We start from the raw sequence: 23,844 nt of genomic DNA on the forward strand, positions 1-23,844 counted from the left end.
TTGGGTTGGGGACTAAAACCACTTGACTAAGATAAAGTAAAGGTCATGGTTTAGTACCCAGCACATTAAAATGTCTTGAGTTTACACTCAAAAGTGACAACCTGTAAGTGAAACCGATCTACACAGCCTCTAGCACTGAAAACCAGCCTTAAAAAGAGAAAGGGTGATATAAATAATATAAACAAAGAGTGCTTCAGATTTATTTTAAAAGATTCACTCTCAGTTACATAACCATGTAAACATCAAAAGCAGGAATAGCTGGCAAAAGAAGAGGCTGAATTTGTTTTTCCATGTGTGGGAGAAAAGTTGATGTAAGTGTGTCGCTGAGTGTCACCTGGCACAGCAGCTCCTCACCACTTCCTGTTCCACATCGAGGCAACAGAGAAGGAAGATACTAGTTTAGTTCAGTCATCTCACTTCATCGCCGAAACCAGTTTGAAGAAACAACGTCGTCTGGGGATATTGGTTCGGGATGGCGCTCCAGATGTGGATATCTGGCCTGCTGGTCCTCGCCTCAATGGTCTCCCCGGCTGGTAAGACCCCGAACACACTTTGAAGTTCTACACATAGATTTGAAATAGAAGAATTGCAGAGGCATCACTTCCCTTCTAAAAGCGTGACAAAAGTTAAGACAGGTTTTTAAAAATAGTTTATGATTAACAGAAACATGATACGAAATCAGACCTAAACTTGGGTTTAAATCCTGCTAGCTTTATTTTTTTTAAATGCTGATTTTGCAGAAGCTAAGAAAAAATATTATAGTCTCAGTCATGAAGCGGTTGTCAGTATGATATGGTTGAACTTTCAGAGCAGTCACAATTCAAATGCATTAAATCAGTTTTCTTAATCGACAAGCAAAGTGCTAACCCTCAAACGGATCAGAAAATTTAAAAGAAAATACCAACTGTACTTGCATAGATGTGTGTCGTCTGAATAAATAACCCCACATATCTAACAGAACAGCATCTACATAAAGCAGATTTAAAATGTTTTCAAGCAGCAGAAAGTCTCAAGCTGAATATGTCTGTAGTGGAGAATTCTGGTAGCCATGTTGGATTCTATATCGGTGTTCGTCGCGACACAACCAAACAAAATTCAGATTTCTGTCATTTTTTTAGAGGTAAAAAGAAAAATTTCATCTAATGACCAATTTTAGATTTGAAAACCACAGTGCCATTAGCTAGCTAACACTATAAATCAGAAATGTTCTGGTGTTGATGCGTCTGATTATCACACAAGCTAATCTGTGTGGATTACCTTAAAAAAAAGGCCCATCATTGCCTAAATAAATAAGATATCTGACCCCTCTTTTTTTTAAAAAATTACTTTTTATACTCAGAAGAAAAAGTTTATTATGTAACTTGAACCTGATAGCTAAGCTATCGGCTAACATCCACATCCGGACGTCGACTAATCAGTTTGTGCATGCTGTCGAGGTGTAAAAATGACACATAATGCGTTAATCTTTCCTTCCAGTTTGTTTAAATTCTGACTTTATTATAAATATAGACTTTCATATTCATAGGCTTCTTTGGTAGAAGTTTAATCAAGTTAATCAATCTCATGTCACGACACATCTGAACTAAAGTTGGGCAAAACTCGATGTAACAAATGTACAATCTCACTCAACAATAGGTTTATTTCTTACACTGGTGAAAAATAACCCAAAAGGATATCCGCATCTAGTTTGCAGAGTTACATACCAGAATACACAATAAAAAAATCAGTTTCTAAGCAACTATAATTGAAGGCATTACATAGCAGTTGAGCCCACTTTAAGGCCAGAATAAAGCAATTACATTGTCAAGCATTAAAGCCAAGTTTAGACTATTAAAAGTCCAGTTCAAGCCACCCAAACTTTAAAGTAAATTTTGGAATCAAAATATCTTCAGCGCTTAAAGTACAACTCAAGCCCAATAAATGAATTAATATACAAATAATCGTAAAATTAAATTGAACAAGAGTTACCATAGGATTCATTTTTGGAGGCCCTGTCAAAGACTTCCAGGTCGTTTGGAGTACAAAACCTAAAAGCATTTTCTTCCAAACTCAGTGCGAACTTTAGGGACCGTGTTTGTAGGGATGCAGAGGGCCAGTCAAGCACAGAAGTGATAGTTTCCCATTGAAAGTCTTATAAAATAAAATATACCGATCATCTTAAACCAAGGCCTAGAGCCATAGATTATGGTTTAGACCATCAAATGGCCAGTTTAGATCATTAACATACAAGTTTAAACTTAAAAAACGTGCGTCAAAGTTCAACAGTTTAAATACAAACTGAAACAAATAAAATGGAAAAGTTTTTGATCAAAAAACATTTTTCACTGGTTGCACCAGTATTGATCACAGGAAACACGGTTTAAACCAACAACAATTAAAAGCATTGCATACCAGTTGAGACCATTTCACGTAGCATTTCACAAGCATTTGCGTAAAGTAAATGTTTATAGTTTACATAATCAAAACTCCAGTTTATTTAGGGTATTAAGTTGATTTAATATACTTTAGCTTGAATTCTCTTTGACAGCTGCAATAAAAAGGGGGGGGGGGGCAATAAACAAATCAATACAGAAATAAATCTAGATAATGGATAATCATAAATTTAAATTCACTAAGAGTTACCAAAACATTACATTCTGGAAACACAGAAAGACTCAGAGGACCAGTCAGGCACAGAAGTGATTTAAAATGACTCCTTTCAATGAGAGCCTTGAAAGCATTAACACCGGCCTTTCATTATCAAATTCTAATGTAGGTCATCCATGGTCTAGTGCCATAGATAACTGTCTAGACCATCAAATGACCAGTTTAGAACGCTAATGTACCAGTGGTAATACAAGTCTCAACAATTAGAAAAAGCAACTTAATCCAGCAGCAGTTTTCAGCGTCAGTACCAGTTTAGCCTATCAGAAATCCAGTTCAGACCATTCAAGATCCAAAGCCAGTCTAGACTATCTGTTTAGCGCCTTAATAGATCAGTTTAAAGCTGATAAGTGTGCACCAAAGCGAAGTATTAAAAGCGGTCGCAAAGATTAAAAAAGAAAACGGTTAAACAAAAAGCTTTTTTTAAAACTTAAGTACCAGTTTAGACCACAGGAAATCCAGTTTAAACCAACTACAATTGAAAGCATTGCATACCATTTAGACCAGTAGACCATTTCAAGATCAGTTTAAAACATTTATATTTTCAGACATTTAAGGCTAGTTTAGATGATCACAAATGTAGTGCAAAGCCACAAATAGCCCTAAATCAAAGTTTAGGGAATTCAATAACAAATTAAACAGTCAAAAACAAATTTAAGTCGTCTAAATATCGATCAAAAGACGAGCTAATCCGGTGTAGGCAGATCATGCTCGTTTAAAATAAGGGACCAATTCAATCACGTGTTTCCTGGACCTGAATAAAAGAATAGAAACAGTCGAGGGAAACTAAACGAAGTAGTTCCTCAAACTGTGGGGTGTAATTAGAAATGTGTAGATGTTTGATTCTAACAAAGACAAAGGGCTGTAAAATGGAGAGTTCCTCCATTTTACAGGTTGGTACACCACAGGCAGCAATACATTTTCACACTTTAGAGCCATTTCAAGAATATAGTAACACAGATTAAAAAATCACTTTACCATCACCTTCCTCCGATGATGAAATACAGTTGAGAATAAAAGCTAAAAGTAGGAGGAAATATTAATAGCAGAATTTGCAGAAATCAAGTTCGTCACTTTGGTTTTTATGAAAAAAATGAAGTTTGTGCAGCAGCACCATGAGACGTGTAGTTCGACACTTGTGGCTGCAGTGCTTCCTTAATAAGCGCTATATTGCGGCACGATAAAGGCAATACTTAACACATAAAATCATGCTCGTTAAACAAAGTATTTTCTTTACTAAACACATCCTTACAGTAAGCATTAAAACTGCTCAGTTCACATGTTGTAAAGACAATTAGACTTGTATTTGGCTGACATGGTTATTAAATGGCTAAGTACGCCTCTGAAGTAAGAAATGAGGGTCGTTTTTGTAAGTTAGGGGACAAAAATTACATTTTAGAACTAAAATAAATGCATGGCATGTAGCTGTTTAAGATTTGAAGCTCATACTTCCTGAATAGCTGCTGTCTCTCAGCTTTAACATCAGATAAAAATCACTCTTCAAGAAAGACACACCCAGACCGCAGCACCACCTTATGCCGGCCTAGTGTCCAGTATTTTGACATTTGGACCATATCTGGCACATATTCACGCCTAACTTTGGTATAAGTGGCCAAAGTATCCCAGATTATTCCCAAATGTGTCTGTTATCATGATTTAAATGCACTTTGTGAGAGTTACAAGAAATAAACATCGTTAAGTTATAATAGCATGACCAAGGAAGGGCTACTTTTTAATATAAGTTCAACTCAAGAAATCAGTGTCTTCTTTGTAAGTTAGGGGCCAAAGATTACATTTTAGAATTAAAATAAAGACATGAAGTGCTGCTGTTTAAAACTTTCGGCTTCTATTTCCTGAAGAACTACTGCCTTTCAACTTTAATTTAGGTTAAACATGTAGTATTACTCTTAAACGACAACAAACACACGCCACAGTAACACCTTATATTTAGTTTTGATGGCATGAACAAGAAAGGTTTAACTAGGACCTCAAATGTTCAAACTGAGGAATGAGGATCTTCTTTTTGATATAAGGAGCAAAACGTAAGATTCAGAGACGTCATAAACTTCAGCTTTTTAACACTTGCGGCTTCTGTTTCCTGAATAACTGCTGTCTAATCAGTATTAGTGGTGTTCATCACGTGCACGGCCTGTTTAAAAATAATAAAAAGGACTTTTGAGCGATTTCCTGGACCACGTGGCCCGTATGTGACATTGTTTTTTGGGCTACATATGGTTTTGTCTGCCTGATGCAAGGAGCCACAGTTTTACACAATAATGGCCTAACAGTGTTGTGAAATTTAGACAACATCTGGCACGCAAAATATTTTCTAGTACAGTAACTGAGCTGTAGATGCCCTGAGCAGCCAGATTTAGTAATAAAGAGCAATAAGTTATGATGACATGACTGAGAAAATACATTTGGCATCTGAAACTTTTTATTGTATGTTTAAACAGAGAAATGAAGGCAAAATCAAGATTCAGTAATGATATGAAGTGCAGCTGTGTAAAACCTGTGGGTTCTGTTTCCTGAATAACTCCTGTCTCTGAGCTTCATTTGACATTAAATGTGTAATAATACAAACTAGGATGAACGATTTTCTGTGGGGCTTTCTGGGAGTTTGGGCCACACCACAGGTCCACCTTATACAGGCCAGATGCCAGGTGTGTTGTAACGGTAGGGCAGAGCTGTAAGTACTCAGAGTTGCCCAGATTTTAATGCACTTTGTGAGCTTTACATTTAAAAAAAAAAAAAAAACAGCATTAAAATATAATGACCAAGAAAAGGTGCATTACATGTTACATTAGCATCCGACGATTAGCTCATATGTGCAGTTTTCTGTTGGCGATGGGGCAGTTCTTCATTGTTTCAGAGTAAGTCTGTGTGCTGCAAAGCAGCCACATGTCTACCTTAAGTGTCAGTCGTATTGTGACAACTGGGCCTCGTCTGGCCTACAAGATATTTTCCAGTGCAGTATCGGAGCTATAAGCGCCCAGAGTAACCAATGTTATGTCCAAAGGTGTGATTTTAATACTTTGTAAGGTTTAGGCAAAAAAAAAACACCATTTAGTTACAGTGACTACTCAAACAGCATCTCAACCCTATTAGCATATATTTAAACAGAGACAAAAGGGTCTTTTTTATGTAATGGACTAAATACACCAACATGATGGCAGCTCTGAAACATTAAAAGATAAGGTGTAGAGTCAACTGTATGTATCAGACTTTTTGAAAAGATTTTTTTATGTATTGTCATTTTAATGAATTAAAATTGAAAGATTTAAAATATCCATATTAGTTTGCATTGGTTGGTTAGGTGTCTTTTGGATTAGTCTTTTCCACCATGTGATTAAGACTTTTACTTCTAATGTAGGTTTAGACCATTAAAAGATGATTTAATAACAATACAAACAGGCTTCAAGCTTGAAATAGTCCTCTTTGTAAGTGTCTGAGGTCTAAAGGTGCCAGTGTAGTTGTGTTTTGTAGTTCAAGAGAAATAATTGACCACAAAAAGTAAAGACCTCCACTTCAGGAAGCAGTGTTGTGGTTTCTTTAGCTGTCAAAAGCGTGTTTCCCTAACTGAGCTGTACCTTGGCTCAATGTGGTGGCCAGAGAGCTGCACAAGGCACAACTCTCAGCCCCCGCTAAGGAAACACCCCGGTTCAACAGGAGGTTTAAAAGAAGCGCAAAAGATGACAGAAAATGCAACTCAAACAAAATGGCTATACTAAGCAGATGCTCAGCTTATTTTTACTGGTGTACTTTCTAGGCCCAAAGTGACACAATGAACACAGAGTAGAGGTGAAAAAAAACTCAGCACACTTACATAAGAGAGAGCGGTGAGATGTTCTCGATTCGTTCAGGTGTTCGGATGCAAACTGCCAACTCTGACACCACAGCAGCATGTTTGCAAGTACATTTCAGGGTTTCTCAAGCTGTGAGCATCTAACTGCCTTGGTTTTAAATGCATTTCACAAGTAGGTCTCATTGACATCGAAATGTTCTTCACCACATAGACCTGTTGTAAATGCAACCAAAACAATGAAACAGCAGTTGCCATTAATTGGAAGGTTGGTTGCTCGATCCCTCGCTGCTCCTGTCTGTATGCCAAATGTTCTTGGGCGAGATGCATCTATTGGAGTGTGAGGCATGTTGTATAAAGCACCTTGAGTGCTCATGTAGAATAGAAAAGTTCTATATAGGACCTAATGGAGTTTTAGCCACATCATTCAAAACCTTGGGTGCATTACAATTGAGACTTCAAGATAGTAACTATCTGAGCTGAAATAGAGACAGCGACAGTTGCGAGCTGGAAGTTAACCCATATTCGCTTTACAGATATTTCAGCAAGTAGTCAGTGCCGACTCACCGAAACATAATGAAGGGCTCATGTTTGTAACGAACCTTTGAAATAAATAGCACGCTTGATAAAAGCTCCTTGAACGTGTGTATCACTATAATCAATAGCAGGCAGGAAAGTAGCTTCCACAGATTTCGACGTGACATAAAAGGTTTAATTTATCCCTACAATAGAAACCCATCTGTACTTAAACAATGTATGCATAAAAGAAAAGCATCATAACTACTCATGTGCTTTAATGATTTTACAAGTGCACTTTTTTACACTGAACTTTGTTTCTGGGCATTTAGCACCAGTTTTAACAGTTTTAGCCTGATTCAGCCCAAAGTTCTTGCACTTCCTACAGTTTAGAGGGAGAATCACATGTATAAATAACAGCATTGTTAAAATAATGGTGGATTATTTGCTTGAGTGTCCTTATCTAGGTTTCCAGGGTTAGGGTTAGGGTTTGAAGTGATTACCACTCTCAGTGAAGGTGGCAAATATGTTAAGGTGTTGTCACGCAACTGAAGCCTGTAATGTCTGTTAGTTGCCAACTATCAGTGGCAAACTGACACGTCGAGTAAATCGCCTCCTGCATTGATGTCCCTTTAAGCATTAACCAATTAGAATTTAGTTGTTGGCAGTCAAAACGCACGGTGATCTCATAAAACATATTTTCCATAACTCACTCAGCGTTACCTATTGGAGTCGGCCCAACACTATATGATATTCAACTGTTTGATTTTTTTTAAAGAGCAGATTAGATTAAAATGTCATGCAACTGAAAACTGAAAAGAAAATTACAGTGACTCTGTTGGGTATGATCACTTGACTGCAAAATCATTCTTGCGAGGACAAACACAGCTAACAACTAATCTTCAAGAGGTTCATTTGCTCATCACAAAATCTGGAGGAAGAAAGAACAAATCTTTGATCTTATTTGAATATTTTGCCTTTATATTTCTTTTTTCTTTCAAAACTGTCCCCTTTACTTTCTCTTAAGCAAACCTGCCACACCCTACAATGAACCACATAACCTGAGCCATTCGGCAGCAATGCAGAAATATGCTTTGATTTAGTGAATATACTCATTAGACTATAACTTGCTTTTAAGCGAGATTGTTATTTTCTCAATCACATGTGTATATATTTCTTTCTTGAACTGTGTGTTACTTTAATTACAACAGGACTAGCCGTTAAGTTGTTTATGGATTATTCTTTGGTGGAGAGGGGTCGAGGGGCTCTCGCTCTATGTGACACCAGGCCATTAACATCTCTTTTTGTGGCGTTAATGTTTTGCCTTTTTCTCTTTACGCGGCGTAATGGAACAAAATTTCGGGTAACTAAATTAGAAGGAAGTTAAGGTGGGCAGAATCTGCGGCCTGCATCTACCAGTCGATGAGGTTAGCGCCTCCCATGGCAACTAACAATGATGGCTGCAAATTTGGACAGTTTTGTGCTTCTGTGCTGGTACCTGGTCTTTGTTTAATGGAAATGTGTACAACCAGTTAGATATAGAACGATTTGTGGAAACAAGTTTTGAGAGGTGCAGGCAGGGGTCTGTACGTCAAAATTTGTTAGGAATTCCTTGATTGATTGATTGTGTTGACTAGAGGCTCTAATTCTGTTGTCTTGGCTGGAGTTGAATGAGTCCGGGGCTTTTCAAAGTGGAGCCATAGCTGTTTGCTCTGATTATGTTCTTTTATCATACAAATTGGAGCCCAAACTCACAATTGAACACAAATTTGAACACCCAGAGCCAGCCAGTTTAACTGTCTTGCAGGCTAAAAACTAGACAGTGCTGCTGTACAGGAAGCTCAAAGGTGATGATTTTGATCTGTAAATGAAAATGTGAACATTTCTAAACAAACAAATGCTATCAACTCCTGAGAGTGAAGTTTCTCTGCCTGGAGACAAATACAAAATCATCTGACCGAGTTTCTTTGGTTTCATTTTTTCAGGGGAACACCTGAACACATCATTTCTAGAGGCGATAGAAATGAGTCAACAGGCATGAATGTAAACTATACACTCTGAGGAGATTTTCGGGTTTAGCCTCCTCAACTTTGTGGTAACAATGAAAAAAAAAAAACAACAGTGGAAAGAGCAGCAAAGACTGGGTGACATATAAAAGGCAGTAATTGTAGTTTCTGCTTAAATTGAAATCATGTGGATGGAAACATGACTCTTATCTGGTGAAGATCATTTATTTCAGAGCATACAGGAAGCCTTAGGAAGAGACGTAATCTTACAACATGCACCTTATCTTTGATTGACAGCACTCAGGCCACGCCCTTTTCTTTGAGCATTAACTACATCTCGTCACATGCTCTTTAGGTCTCCTAGAAACGACAAGCTGGATTTTTAAAGGCGACCTCGGGTTCTTCATCTCTCTACTTTCATTCAGGAAACTGTCGCTGCTCTCAGAGTGTTTGAAGTCTCGCGTCTGTCAACACAACCAGCGCTTTAATATGGCTCAAACCTTTTACCCAGTCTGAAGTGTTTCACAGGCAGAGAAGCAGCCATCTGAGAATGAATGAATCCTAACAGAAGTCTGATGTGCTATCAGACATCTACACATGACACGCTGTAACGTCAGAGTAAAACTGATTTTTCCACCTCCTCACTGCTCTTTACTGTAAATGATCATTTCACGTTTTAATTTCTCTTCCGGCATAAATGAAGATAAGTCTAAATTTAACATCTTCCAAATAAGTCTGTCAATGAGTCACGAAAAACCAGCCAAACATTGTGTTTCTACTTTATCTGTTAGCACTGTTAGCTCCTTGGTGTTGCATAAAAAAAAGAAATAACTTATAAAATAACAATATTAAAAAATTATAGGACTTTCCTGCTCAAAATTGCTTTTTGGTAAGACAAGAAATGCTAAGATTCTAAATATTGATCCCATCCCATTGCTCCATCCATCTTCTTCTGTTTGTCCAATATAGGTTGCAGGAGAGCTGGAGCCTATCTCACAGAAACCAAATATAACATGAAAAAACAGCTCATTATGTGGAGAAAATGAAGGGAAAATGGAAAAAAATAAACTGTAAAATTAGACTTTAACACTTTCATGCATGAATTATGACAATCTCAGTCAGGATTTTTTTTCTCAAGTATTTTTATTTCTATTTAGGTATGAAAAAAATATTTTTGAACTTCATTTTTAAACATGAATTTTTCAAATGGTTTGTGTCCACTTTTGGGGTGGGTGGCAGAGTATGGACACATCAGTGCCCAATGTAGTGGTTTATGTACAAGTAAACCATCAACACTCACACAAATACAAGAAAAAGCCTTTGAATAGCTGTCGACTGTAGTGGCCACTATTTGTAAAGGGTCAATACAACAAAGTGATTCTATAGAATAGTCTAAAGAGACTCTTTAGACTACCATGACCTGGATGGCTGAGAACCTTCACAGACATATTCTATCGAGTAGAATTATGCGCTAAATTTAATAAACAAAACAAAGTAAAACTGGATTAAATGTCTCAACCAATGGTGTAAAAAATATTTTTTAAAAACCGAATTGACGTTAATATTGAAGTGTAATGGTTCACCTTAAGTAGCCATTTCCTGTTATTTCTGCCCATTAGATAAACAAAGATATCTTTATTGCTCAAGTTTCCCTTGGAAGAACATTTTCAAGGGACACGATTCTTTTGTGTATGCAGCGAAAACACAGTGGATGTACAGTAGAAATAAAATGGAGGTGTACAGATTGTGTCAATGGATTTCCTGCCCAAGAAACCAGTCTGAGGACCTGCAGGTCAAGACCTCAAGGCTGCGATATCATCTGCATCGAGCTCAGACGGTCCACACAATCCTCAGAAGTCATGACGGTGCCCCTGAACCTCTGTTCTGCTGAACACCTACATGTATCACATACCACCTTTATCACCTTTATCAGCTGACGGAGGCAAAATATATGTCACTGCAACCCTGTGATAGGTCAAGTGTGCCAGGTAATCTGAAAACTTCATCTCTGTGTGGTCATGCAGCTGTGGGAGTACATCGAGTTGCCGAGTGTCAGGCCACAGTAATCTGCTCTGTTTTTGCTTCGCTTGGACTTTACTGTGATATTTATTTCCAACAGTGCCGACAAAACAAACCAGCAGCAATCTCTCACTCATATGAAATGCATGGCAATCCGGTCACAAAGTTCACGCTGAAAAGACACAGCAAACAACCATTTAATGTAAAACACTGAATGGTTGGTCACTACAATGTACAACCATTCAAATCAAACCTGTTTATAACAAACAGTCGTTCACGTTTCCTTCGCAGTAGATCCATACGCTCTATAAAACACCCCTTAACGATCGCTATTCTTTCCGGTGGGAACTTGACGTCATTCGTCTCGGCATTTCTTTGACTTTCATTCTAACTACTGAACTTGGCAGGAGTCTGAGCACAAGCTGATTTCCAAACCTCTGGTCAGATTTCATTTCCCAGAACTTCAGTTAATACATTTACAACCTAGTGTGCGCTCTGTAACGAGTGCAGTGGAAATAGATTAGAAACTCTGATATGATGCCCTTTCTTAAACCCTCTTTTATGTCATTAGCAACTATTTGTGGGCGTCTAAGATGTGAATTATGTTAATTAGCTTTCAGAAAACTTAGATCTAATGCTTGATACCTAAATAAACACGTTTTAATACGTTGTCTCAGTTCTAAAGACTCCAGTCTTTCATAGCCTTTCTATGGTTTTGTGTCTGTGTATAAATGTCCTGTAAGAGAAGATGTGGTTTTAAAGGATAAGAATCTGTGTGTGGCCATTAAATAAATACAACATAGTCAAACTCAGCTCAGTTTGTAACTATTTATTGACCAGACAGCTTTCAACAACATCAATGGCACGGGGCCGTTTGTCGAGCAAGTTCATTGGCAACTGCCTTGTTTGAGCCACTGACTGAAATGAACTTTCAATAGTATTTAGTATTTTTATTCTTTTATTTGTTTTACTTCAATAAATATGACTTAAAATAAAAATGACTTTTATTACAATGAAAGTGATTTGATTGACTGTGTGGATAGAAGACGTAGCTGCTTCCATCCACCGCTGGTTTGTTTGACACAGCGACCTGAAATAAGGAGCTAAAATGTAAGATAGCAGCATGCAGGTAAACTGATATTTCAGTAAGGCAGATTTCTTGTAAACCTTGACAGCAGCCAATTCATCTTTCCAGCAGCGATACCTGCAGCCTACAGGGGTTAGTCTAAAGAAGAGCTTAGAATTTACTCCACTTCTTTTATTCTGAAGGTTTACTTATCATTGTTTTTTGGTATTTCTGCTGTTTTATAACACCGATGATAACACTGATATTCTGTATTCTTTTAGATGAAGTTGGCAGTAAATAAAATAATTCAACTGATTTTCTTTTTTTTTTTTTTTTGTGGGCCAGAAAAACGTCTGATTGCTGACTGGAGAGAAAAAATGTTGTACTGAATGCTGAATGCTGCAAGAAATCTATAAAACATCAGTATTTAATAGACTCTTGAATTTTTAATCTGTATTGCTTTGTTGTTTTAACCACGAAGCTTTGCTACTATTTTTATTCTTGTACAGTTTTAATGTTGCAATAATTGCGTAAGAAACTATAGGTTAAGCTGAGTAAAGCTGAGTGTTTCCATGTTGGCTCAGTGCATTTACTGCAAATCAGGGCTGTGTTGTGATCCTGTGGTTGAACAGCAGATGCGGGAAACCTGCTGATGTTGCACTCACGGACACTCTGTGATGTTGGGATCCCTTACGAGAGGTTGTGATGGAAAACTCTGCAAAGCCAGTTTTGTGAATGGTGTCTGTGAATGTTTCTGATGAGTCACGAAGAATTCGTGTAAACATAAAAAATGTCACTGATCTTTCCGCTGATGTGTCAGTCAGTCAGATTAGACAGACCGGGTGTTTCTTGAACTGTTTTTAATGCAGTTTCAGTGGAAACTCCTCCAATTCTCCTCTTCTTTACAGTCATTTCCCTTTTAGGAGAAGCAAAAACAAATAACAAATGGACTAGTTATGAAGCAGTTTAATGCAACTAGTTTAAAAGCTTTATTGAATCTGTTCTTACTGACACAACAGGCATAAAAACTGTAGAAACAACCTCTAAAAATATCAAAATTATAAGTTGTTATTAACGTTTTTCTAATTTACTGAGTTATACGGAGCAGTGTTTTCAAGTTCACATGTACTTGCAGAGGTGACAGAGGCGTGTTCTGAGCAGCTGGGGGCATTTTATATACTAAAATATGATGATTGCATGAATTATGAAGTCCTGATCTTTACTGTTCTACCACGAGGCAATCACTAACTTCAGCTAACAGAAACAAGAATTCAGACATATGAAGGGGAAGCAATTATGCCCATCAGATATTAATGCAAAGAAAAAAAAACCTCTAATACATCCACATTATGAAGCATATAAGTTTACTTTGCTATATCTCTCAGTTGTTCTGATATACTCAATTAAAGACAGATTAAAGAGCTCAGAATATACTTGTACTTTCAGGATATAGTAAAAGAATTTCCGCTATATCAGCTTCTTCAGAAATAATATCGCTCTTATGTGACGGGATTTTCATGTTTGAACTGTGGCTTGGGTTCATGTCCAGTTACAAGACTGGTATAAATATTTAAAACAATACTTAGAAAATACATCACTTGCATTTGTATTATCAATTTTCTGAATGTACTGAGCGCTGAATCTTAAAATGATTTGGAAAAGACCATTTTTAACATTTTCTAAAAAGGTCATATTTGTCTATAATGTTATAAAGCATCTTGCTCAAAAATACATGAATGCAATTTAGTGTGTAAAAGCTGCTGAGAGTAAGTGCACTCTATGGCCAAAAACATGCATTTCCATGCCTTTTTGGTTGCAGCCTACTTTTCTTATTTTGGTCGGCCTGTTGAGTTTCTGTTGGCGTAATCAAAGCAATCATCTGCATTAGTCCAAATTATATAAAATAAAACTGTAACTCTTGATACTGATCTTCAGTAAATTAACGTACCCCGTTATATGTATTGACTATACATTATGCATAATTATGTATATAATGTATTACTTGTTTGACCGCCAACTTAAACAGTGCAATGTCCCATATCCTTCAAAAACACACTGATGAAAAAAAAGGTGCAAACTTTTTAACTCAGGATTTTTTCACTATTCAGTGTATGCATGTCTACACATTTTTAATGGTTTTACTATGTTTATTATATACATACATAATGCTGACTGTGTTATATGTAATATACATAAATATGTTCATTTGATTGATTTGTGACAGAGCACCAGAACAGTACTGCCAGCTCCTCTTTCAGTCACTCGTGGGTCGACATAGCGAAGGTGACACTGTGTTATATTGTAATATTACACAAGCTCAACAATGTAGGTACACTTCTCAAGTAGATATCTTTAGCTAGCTTACATATCATAAATGCCTATTTTTTCATTTGAAAATAATTTCCTATTATGATGGTGACACTGACGCCTGGATTTCTTATGGGAAAGATGGTTTACAGAGTGACCACATCGTATTTGAATTATTAGAGCACTACCTGCATGCATATACTACTAAAACCTAAATTCTTCTGCTACTAGAACTATTACGCCACAAAAAATGATAAAACAACATTTGAAAAAGTACGTCTAAAGTACACGGTCTCATATGAAGTATTTCTAATTGTCTGCAAGTTTTAAATTAAACCAATTTAAATATTTCTTCCAGATATTTAAGTCTGTCTGTATTTAAAACTATACCTTGCATTAAGCCACTTACAGAACTACCTGCATGTGTGTGCTTAAACTGAAGCATTTTTCAGGCAGGTGTGTGACCTACATGCACGACGGTAGTTAGTGTGACTTCATCAACACAGGTATATTACTGGTAGAGTCTACCTATTTAAAAGCAGGCCTGGCACATGTTTTTGCACCTAAATTGATGCATCTTTATAGTGTGGTGCTGAACTTTATGTGCATTTCTTCTTCAGCTATCATTTCATTAAAGCAGCCACATAATGAATATTCAAACTTCAATTTAAACTTTTGAAAAAAGCAGTTGTGGTACAGAAAGTGTAACCACATTAGTGTAATATTATCGAAGCACTATTGTAAAGATCTTACAAATCTTTAGTTAGTTGTAGTAACTAGCTGACATTATGACATCTTCAAGCAAGCTTACGTTAGAGCTACCCGTAAGTGTGCGCTTATACTGAGGCTTCAGTTTAAGCGCATATGTTTTTGTACTTAAATTGAGGCATCTTTTTAAAGTCATAGTGGTGCAGAACGTCATGTGCATGTGTATTTAACCTGCAAAGCATGTCCAAACTTTTATGAAAGCAGGTCTGAAACAGATATATTTGTGTGTGAGCTTAAATTGTAAATTTTTTGAAAGAATACTGGTATCGAGCTGCATGCACGACAGTAGTTGGTGTCACGTTATCAGATACATAACTGTTGGGCTTTGCTGACGCCATTCTGTATCTGAGCCTTGCGAGTCTGTATTTAAAAATGTAACCTGCATGTGTCCACTGGCATTATGACTTTATGTGAACTTTGTGTGCATGTGTATTTATAAAAAGAATTCATAAGCCATGTTCAAACTTAAATTTTGACTTTTAGTAGATACAGATCTACTGTGCATGTGTGTGTGTGTGTGTGTGTGTGTGTGTGTGCCACCTACAGTTGCATATTTTTTGATGAAAGTCTGGTACAGAGTTGCATAAACCGTTAACCTGCGCTGACTGTAGCTAGTGTAACTTCATCACAGCAGACATACTGATATAGTTTGCCTTTTTAAAAGCAGGCCTCGTATATGAGTGTGTGAAACTGAACATGAAACTGCACTGTGCTCATCAGATTAAACCCTAACCTCGACCACACACACACACACACACACACACACACGGGCTTCCTGATGCGTATATTTTCAGTTTATCTTTGCTCTTATCTAACCAGACGTGTTGTCAGCTTAAAATGACCATGAAATGAAACGTGCAGTGAAAGGAGGCGTTACAGCTGTGATGTGGGCTTCCTTTCAGCTTCAGATGCAGAAACTTCAGGTGGATCTTTATGAGAATGAACAGAGTGGCACTCAGCTGAAAATTGTTATCTTTATTGATTAAGAAAAAAAAAGTTTGAGCATGCGGTTTAAGCACCTCTGAGCTGATGTTTTTCATATCATCACCATCATGATGTGTGAAAGTGACTTTTCACTATTCTGTCATAGTTTCTCAACACAAAACTATAATTCTGTCTGACCATTCAGTTAGAAGTGGGAAAGCAGAGTTTCTTATAAACGATGTTGATAGATGCTGACTCTAAGCTCATTAAGCTGATTAAGGGCAAAAACCGTTTCCTGGAAACTGATGATAAGAAAAAGACGAGGAGAGGGCTTCAAACCACACAGATGAAGCAGTTAACCGCAGAGAAATGTGACCAAAGATAAAAAAAATATATCTCATTTACAGGGTTAGGAAATACAAGATTGACAACACTGTTGATTCCTCACACGTCAGCATGCGTTTAGCCAAACTTTATATAAATGAATTTAAATGAATCTTGTGTATTTGTATGCGTGTGTGTTTTGTTTTTGTTTTTTTGTTTTGTTTTTTGGGGGTGGGGATTGGTTGAGAGTCTAAAAACATTTACAACATTAACGGTGTTTCAGCACAGCACATTTCAGAGTTCACGATAACAAACATTTGATAACAATTACAGAGTTACATGAGTGGAGTTTAACCTGTTTATCTATCTGAAGTTTGAAGAAAAGTCTGTCGAGTTTGGTGTAAAATTTGAAGTTTTAAACTCCATCTTCATTAATTTGAGCCGCTTGTATTTCAAAGAAAATGCACAGACTTCATTAAACTTTAACAAAAAAGAAAAAGCAACAACTTTATTTTCTCATGAACTACGTCTCTTTTTTTTCTCTCTGGAGAAAATATGTTCTCATCAGAATCACATGACTGACTCACATATTTTTACTGAAACTAAACAGCCCACTCCAAACAAGAAATTAAAATAATACCACATATATACATGGAAAACAGCCTCCATACAGTTTGGGCCAAAAACAGTAATCACCAGGCTTTTCAAACTAAACACTGCGCACGTGTTTGTCTGTCTGTTTAGCGATACAGTTACAGGAAGAAATGACGAATTTCATCAAATTTCTAATTTACTTTGGTGGGAAAATGCTTCTTTATGGTGCGTTTTCTCATAAATCACTTCTCTTTCCTGTTGAATGCCACAAGAATCACATGACTGAGGCATGTGTCAGTTATGTGGATAGGAGCGTGGCAAAGAGATTTAAAACAGAAATGCATTTAGTGCACTTTTACTAAAACCTGTCTCTATACACATCTTTATAGAGCAAATTCAGCCAAACTTCATCACCTTTAATACATTTCTTTATATTTATATAAACAACATGAATGAAAATGAAACCAGAGGTTTATTGACAGTGAAGTATTTTCTTGTGTATTTTTTGTCTCTTAAAATGCAGTTTAAGAGCGACTCTGACCTGCTTAAATGTTTAATGAGCGTCTGTGATGTGAAAACAGGCTCTGCTGCATCTTTTGGCTATATCGACACACACCGACACAAACACACACGCCCACACTGAACCACACACGAACACACACCTGTCAGTTAATGAGCCACAGCGAGCACTCGGCAGCAGCTGAGGAAACCGCCGAGCTCCTTCACACTGACGCGCTGCACAAACAAAGACTGTCGACTGCTGTTGCTGTTGCTGTCAACCTTATTTTTATTCAGTTTTAGTCAAAATGATAGGAAGAAGTTTTTTCTTCTATAGCTTTATTTTAAACAATCTTTTATCAGGGTTTATTTAACACATGGGAGCCCGAACTTTTTTCTTTACATTTTAGTGAAATGCGGAAAGTTTTACAATGTTCAAAGCTTGAATAGAAGCGTAGAAGTTGTAACAACAGTTCATGAACTGTTACCAACATTAGAATCATTTTTGTTGTGTACTATCATTTTATTGGGGCTCTTAGTTGAACACAGAACTCAGTCAAGTTTGTGTTTCCTCTAACCTTTGAACTCTGATCTCCACAGAGGCGATGAACATGTACGACCCTCAACTGTGTTACATCCTGGATGGCTTCCTCGGCATTTATGGCCTCATCATCACTGGCATGTTCATCAAAGAGAAGGTGGGTTTGTTTGTTTTTAATATTTACTGCTGATTGGATTCTAGTCTAGGAGTAAAAACAGATTCAAATCCAGTTTTCATCTCTGAACCAAATCAGACCTGTTCAATAATGACTCTATAGCCTTCTTACTTCGCACTCCACAAAAGGCTGTTTTTGATTAACAGTCATTGATATTTTTCTGTAGTTCTTCAAATCGAAAGCGAAGATGGAGGAGGAGGGCTTATACAGTGTAAGTTACTATCACCTAACACCATAAACTGCTCGTTAGCCTATTTTCACCGATTTTAAGAGTGAATATTGGCACTGTACTGATCTTAGAATGGGAATAACTGTTGATGAGGAGAATGATGTGGATTAAAACATGTTCTTGTTCAGGACCTGAAAGGTCAGGATCCAGGTACTTACGAGCCACTGAGAACGGGAGACCCCGAGAGTGGACGAGGAAGAGTAAGTCTGCTATTCTCATACAACACATCTAATTAAGTACTGAAGTCAAATGTTTAAACACAAAAGACAAAAAAACAAATTTAGAATGTTTATATGTTTGATTCCACTTTTTTGATTCTGGAGGATAAGGGTCATTGTTGTCACACTGGATCGCCATCCTGCAGTAGTGACTGTTGCTGAGAGAACCTTAAAGTTTTTCTTAAACATCTCTAAAGTTATTTACAGTTTTATAATTCCCGGTTCATTTAAAATTCCCATATCTTTCAGACCTCATGGACTTGGCATTTTAAGTGGTAGAAAGATATTGTCACTAATCCCATTTCCTTACCTGAATGATTGAGCATGCATTGAGATTTAATGTATTAGGTAAGATCAACAAAATAACAGAGCCTCAAATCTTCTTCTAGAACACGTGTAGAAAGAGCAATCCTGGATTCTAAATGAAGAACATTAGAAGAATTGTGACAAACTAAAATACTGGAGACAAACTGCAAGAACTCCCAAACTGTGGACTTCTTAAAGAAACTGGGAACCACAAACCTGTGAAAAACCTAAACCACACCAAGAACCACAATAAACGCAAAATCTTGAGTTTGTTGTTGAGTACTCTAAAATAATTATTAGGAAATGTCCTCAGGAATAAATCTAAAGGACAACAAAACAACTAATTTGCAGGAATTTTAAAAGACTCGTCAATATCTGGAAGATGTTTGAAGAACACTAAAATGCTTCTTAAAAGTTATGAATGGAATAAATGCATGGATCAAACATATCTGGGAGAAACTGTGACAAACTATGTGGAATAGGACAAGTTTGAAAGAATTCATTAACTATGGACTTCTTAAATAAACCCTGTTCAGAGATCAGGAAGAACAAAAACCACTGAAGAACCCAAACCACTTCTGCAAGTAGTACAATTAATTGTACAATAACCGCAGTAAATGAAGTTCAGAAGAACCTAAGAAGACTATAAGAATAACTTATACTTAGCTTATAATGTATTTGGTAGTTTTTGCAAGTGGTTTGGGTTCTTCAGTGGTTTTTGTCCTTATTGGATTCATGTTTCCCTAAAAAATAAAACAGGGACCATGAACCATGACAAGGACAATTCGATAAAAATTAAAAAAAACAAACAAACTGTTAACTACTTTCCAAAAACACTACAGGCTCCAAACCACCTGTACAAGAACTACAATAAATGTGAAGTATTCTTAAGAACTTGTAGATTATGTCCAAAGAAGTTTCAAAAACAACAAAAGAATGGTTTCTCAGGAATTTTAAAGACTTGAAAGTTGTTGAAGAACCCTCAATTCCTTCATAGAGGAAGAAGGAAAAGAACCCAACATAGGTTCTCTATTTTAAAGTCTGTTAGAACCTCCTGCCTTAAAATTGCACTTGTGACTTCTGTTCCTTTCTACAGAACCGCAGGGTAGCTGATGACGCCACGTACACGGTAACAAACAATATCTTATTATTATTATTATTATTATTATTATTATTAATAAACTTTTTGTAAACACAGAACTCTTGGAAGTTTGCATACTAACACAGAAAACTCGTATCTGAACTTGTTATATTTTTAAATTCAGGGCCTGAACAAACGCACAGATGGAGAATATAAGGAGCTTCCTCTGAAGGTTTGTAATAAATGACCGAAACAAATTGGTCAATTTCTCACTTCTTGTTTATCGTCTACTTAATTAAATTCCATCAACAAAAACCTGGTGTCTAATTATTTACACTGACATTTTTACAGCGTCCAAAAAAGAACGAACAGGTTTACCAGGTGAGTGTAAAAGCTTCATTAGCTTTAAAGAGATAAATCAAAATTAACCATATCACTTGAATATAATTTTGTGATTAAATTTAAAAAAAAAAACCTGACGATTGATTGATTTTGGTCATTTTTAGGGTCTGAGTTCGGCCACCAGGGACACCTACGACTCCCTCCAGATGCAATCGCTTCCACCTCGCTAAGAAGCCACCAAAGAGCTGCTGATGAGCCCCGTCCAGACGTCTGCTCCAGAGATTATTCATGGGAATTTTCACACCAACTGAGAACAGCTTGAGCATCTTTGTTTTACTTTGAAGATATTAAGGTTTGCCAAGTTTATAATAAGTCTGTAAATGGACTGAAAATTTTAACCTTTTTCAGACTTTATATTTAACAAAACATCTGGAAGGTCTGTTTTCCATCAGACTTCAAACGTGCATTTAAAATTTGTCTTTTTAATGACTTAATGTCCAATATTTTACAAATATTTTTACACATTCAATAGTGATCAACTGAGATCCAACTTTTCATTCTTTTTTTACCTAACTTTTTTGCAGTTTTATAGCTTGACCTTTTGAAGTATATTAGTACATAAGGAGTTAATATCCAATGTCTATCTGACTGTAACGCAAATTTAAGACCCGTAAAGACAACATAGTAAAAACCAGTACGACATGTACTGGAATTTAAACAAATTTAAATTTGAAATACATTTTTGTGCTTTTTTTTAAAACAAATATTCATATTATGTTGTGTAGTATTATGAAATCTTTTTAACTGTTTACAACTACATTACAGTGATTTATGAAACATTTATTAATTAATTACTATACAGTCACTATACAGTCAACTAATACCAATTTTTATTTTTATTCATTTTACTTGTTGTTTTATTTTATTTTATTTTTTCTTACAAAAGGTTACCCTTTGCACATTGTATTTACTTTAAATATAAAAAAGAACTTCATAAGAGTTTTCAAGAATTCCAGCATTCAGGAATGTTCTGGAAATCAGAGTTGCAACGATTAATCATTTAATTGATTACCTGATTAAAAGAATGTTCAATTCTTTTACATTTTTAACACATTTTTAGATTTTGGATTAAATCATCGGTGCTGTCGGATGTAATAACTGGTATTAGAGGCTTGAAACTTACTCGGTGACATATCCGACCTCTATAAATTTTCACATTCAGGTAAAAAAAAAATGCTTACATGATTATTTCTGAATCTATATTGAGTATGTTATGACCTGGTTCTCAGTAGAAAACTGTAAACAAACAAACTGCAGTTTGTACCTTGTTTACATAGGTTGTTTAATTTAACACAGTTATATATCAGGGTATTTGTTGTGGATTAATAGCACAGTTCAAAGATTTTTAAGGCTGAAACACCTTTAAAACTGATCCAAAGTGAATTTATGAGAAAAAATAATGCAGAACTTACTTTATGATTTGAAATGGAGGCTTGCCTCTTTAGAAATGCTTTCAAATTTGATAAAGATCTGTAAAAAATGGATAAATGCCATTAACACCAAGTCTGTCTTAAATAATGAACATCTGTAAAATTTAAAAGCTGCACTAATGTGGTGTGGAAGACAGATGTTTCACAATATTCCTGAAAAGAGCTTGGTGCCGTTTCAGTGGACACTCGAGGAGTTATTTTTCACTGATGTATATATTAGGTTGTAAAATAAAAAGACATCAAAGAACTTCAGTCTGCACTTAGATCAACACAGAAAAGCTGCAGCTTCATTTCTGCTTTTTATATTTATCATCTAAAAATGATGAAGTCTTGAGTAACATCTGGAGAATCACAGCTGCAAAGAAAGAAAAACCTCAAGATTGAATCAATCAATATTCATTACATGAGTGATGGCAAAATATGAAACGATATGAAATATGAAATAAATGTAATATTTTGAAGTATGTATTTTGAAACATTTCTTCATTTGGTCTTTTTCACAATAAAAGACAAAAAAACTTTCAAATGAGCAATAAAACCCGTAAAATAAATAAAACAAAATTGGTTGAAAAATGTTCAAAAGCTTATTATTATTATTTTCCGTTTCAAATTTCTGCAATAATGAATGGGCTTCCACACTTTTCAGGTCTAAGATTTAGTTGTAATTTTTAAAAGAGCACTGCAGCTTTAAGTTACTATATGTTTTGCCTTGTCCTGTATAGAGTTATTTGTAGTTTTCTGTGTTCATGTATTTCATCTGATGTGTTGGATAGTTTGCATGGTAGTTTCTTTTTTTTCTGATATTTTCCTGAGAAGTTGTGCTGCAAACAGTTATTTTACTCCTGTATGAATATCATTGCTTCATTATTAAAGTTTGCAAAATTCTGAGGTTTTTTTTTTCTCATTTCAAAATGTGTCATAAGTAAATAAACAATGGCAAATGGCCTGTATTTGTATAACACTTAGTCCCTAAGGACCCCAAAGCGCTTTACACATCCAGTCATCCACCCATTCACACACTGGTGATGGCAAGCTATATTGTAGCCACAGCCACCCTTGGTCGTACTGACAGAGGCGAGGCTGCCGGACACTGGCGCCACCGGGCCCTCTGACCACCACCAGTAGGCAACGGGTGAAGTGTCTTGCCCAAGGACACAACGACCGAGACTGTCGGAGCCGGGGCTCGAACCGGCAACCTTCCTATTAAAAGATGAACTGCAAACTCTTGAGCCACGATCGCCCCCGTATAAATAAACGTGAGAGTTTTCAGAGGACCTGAAGATGAGATGCTGGATGCTTCTGCCACCTGATGGACAAACATTAAAGTACATCTCTGAACAAAAACGACTTTACAATTAGTTTTTCACTTTATGATGAAAAAGAACAACTTTTACCCTTAAAGTCCAGTGAATCTAAAATTCATAATGAGTGATTAATGGATTAATGGGTAAATTACAGAATTTAATGGATTAATTACATGTAAACCGTTAAACGTGTTTCTTTAAAGGTCTTTATATGTTTAGAAAAAGGTTATAGCTCTTTTTTGGTAATTAAAAATAGCAAAAAAGGCTTTGTGACAATAACAGTTAAAGAACCTTTATTTTTAAATAAGTGAGGTTCAAATTTGTTGATTACCGATGATTTTAAAACACATACATATTAAAACTGAAGAAATGAAGGGAACCTTAAGGTAACACTTAAGTATAAGTATAGAGTAGAATAGCCCCTTAGGGTGGTTTATCCTTCAAGCTCAGGTCCTCTACCAGAGGCCTGGGAGTTTGAGGGTCCTGTGCAGTATCTTAGCTGTTCCTGGGACTGCGCTCTTCTGGACAGAGATCGTTGATGTCGCTGTTGTAGCCACTTGCCTATAGCCCACATCTTCTCCAGCTCTTCTCTGACCCTTTGGTATTTCTTGAGGTCCTTCATCCTGATGTTGCTGTCATTCTGTATCACTACATCTATCACTACGGCCATCTTCTTCTTCATCTTCTTCAT

At 36.3% G+C, this 23,844-nt stretch overlaps 1 protein-coding gene across 1 annotated transcript; it reads left to right on the forward strand.

Moving 5' to 3' along the window:
- Window positions 1-391: 391 nt before the first annotated feature.
- On the forward strand, window positions 392-22,734 carry cd247 (CD247 molecule). The gene is made up of 8 exons (XM_084920772.1): window positions 392-533; window positions 18,068-18,165; window positions 18,350-18,394; window positions 18,541-18,612; window positions 20,033-20,065; window positions 20,202-20,249; window positions 20,369-20,398; window positions 20,524-22,734. The coding sequence occupies exons 1-8, from the start codon at window positions 473-475 to the stop codon at window positions 20,587-20,589; spliced, it is 453 nt and encodes a 150-aa protein (XP_084776898.1). The 5' UTR covers window positions 392-472; the 3' UTR covers window positions 20,590-22,734.
- The last annotated feature ends 1,110 nt before the right edge of the window (window positions 22,735-23,844 follow it).

Source organism: Perissodus microlepis, chromosome 23, assembly GCF_051167445.1.
Source record: "Perissodus microlepis isolate ML-2025 ecotype Zambia chromosome 23, ASM5116744v1, whole genome shotgun sequence".
In the NCBI taxonomy this organism is placed as follows: Eukaryota; Metazoa; Chordata; class Actinopteri; order Cichliformes; family Cichlidae; genus Perissodus; species Perissodus microlepis.

Coding starts and splice junctions, on each gene's coding strand:
- cd247 (XM_084920772.1), top strand. CDS start 473: ATGGCGCTCCAGATGTGGATATCTGGCCTGCTGGTCCTCGCCTCAATG. Junction 534..18,067: donor CTCAATGGTCTCCCCGGCTG/GTAAGACCCCGA, acceptor TGATCTCCACAG/AGGCGATGAACATGTACGAC. Junction 20,066..20,201: donor CTGATGACGCCACGTACACG/GTAACAAACAAT, acceptor TTTTAAATTCAG/GGCCTGAACAAACGCACAGA.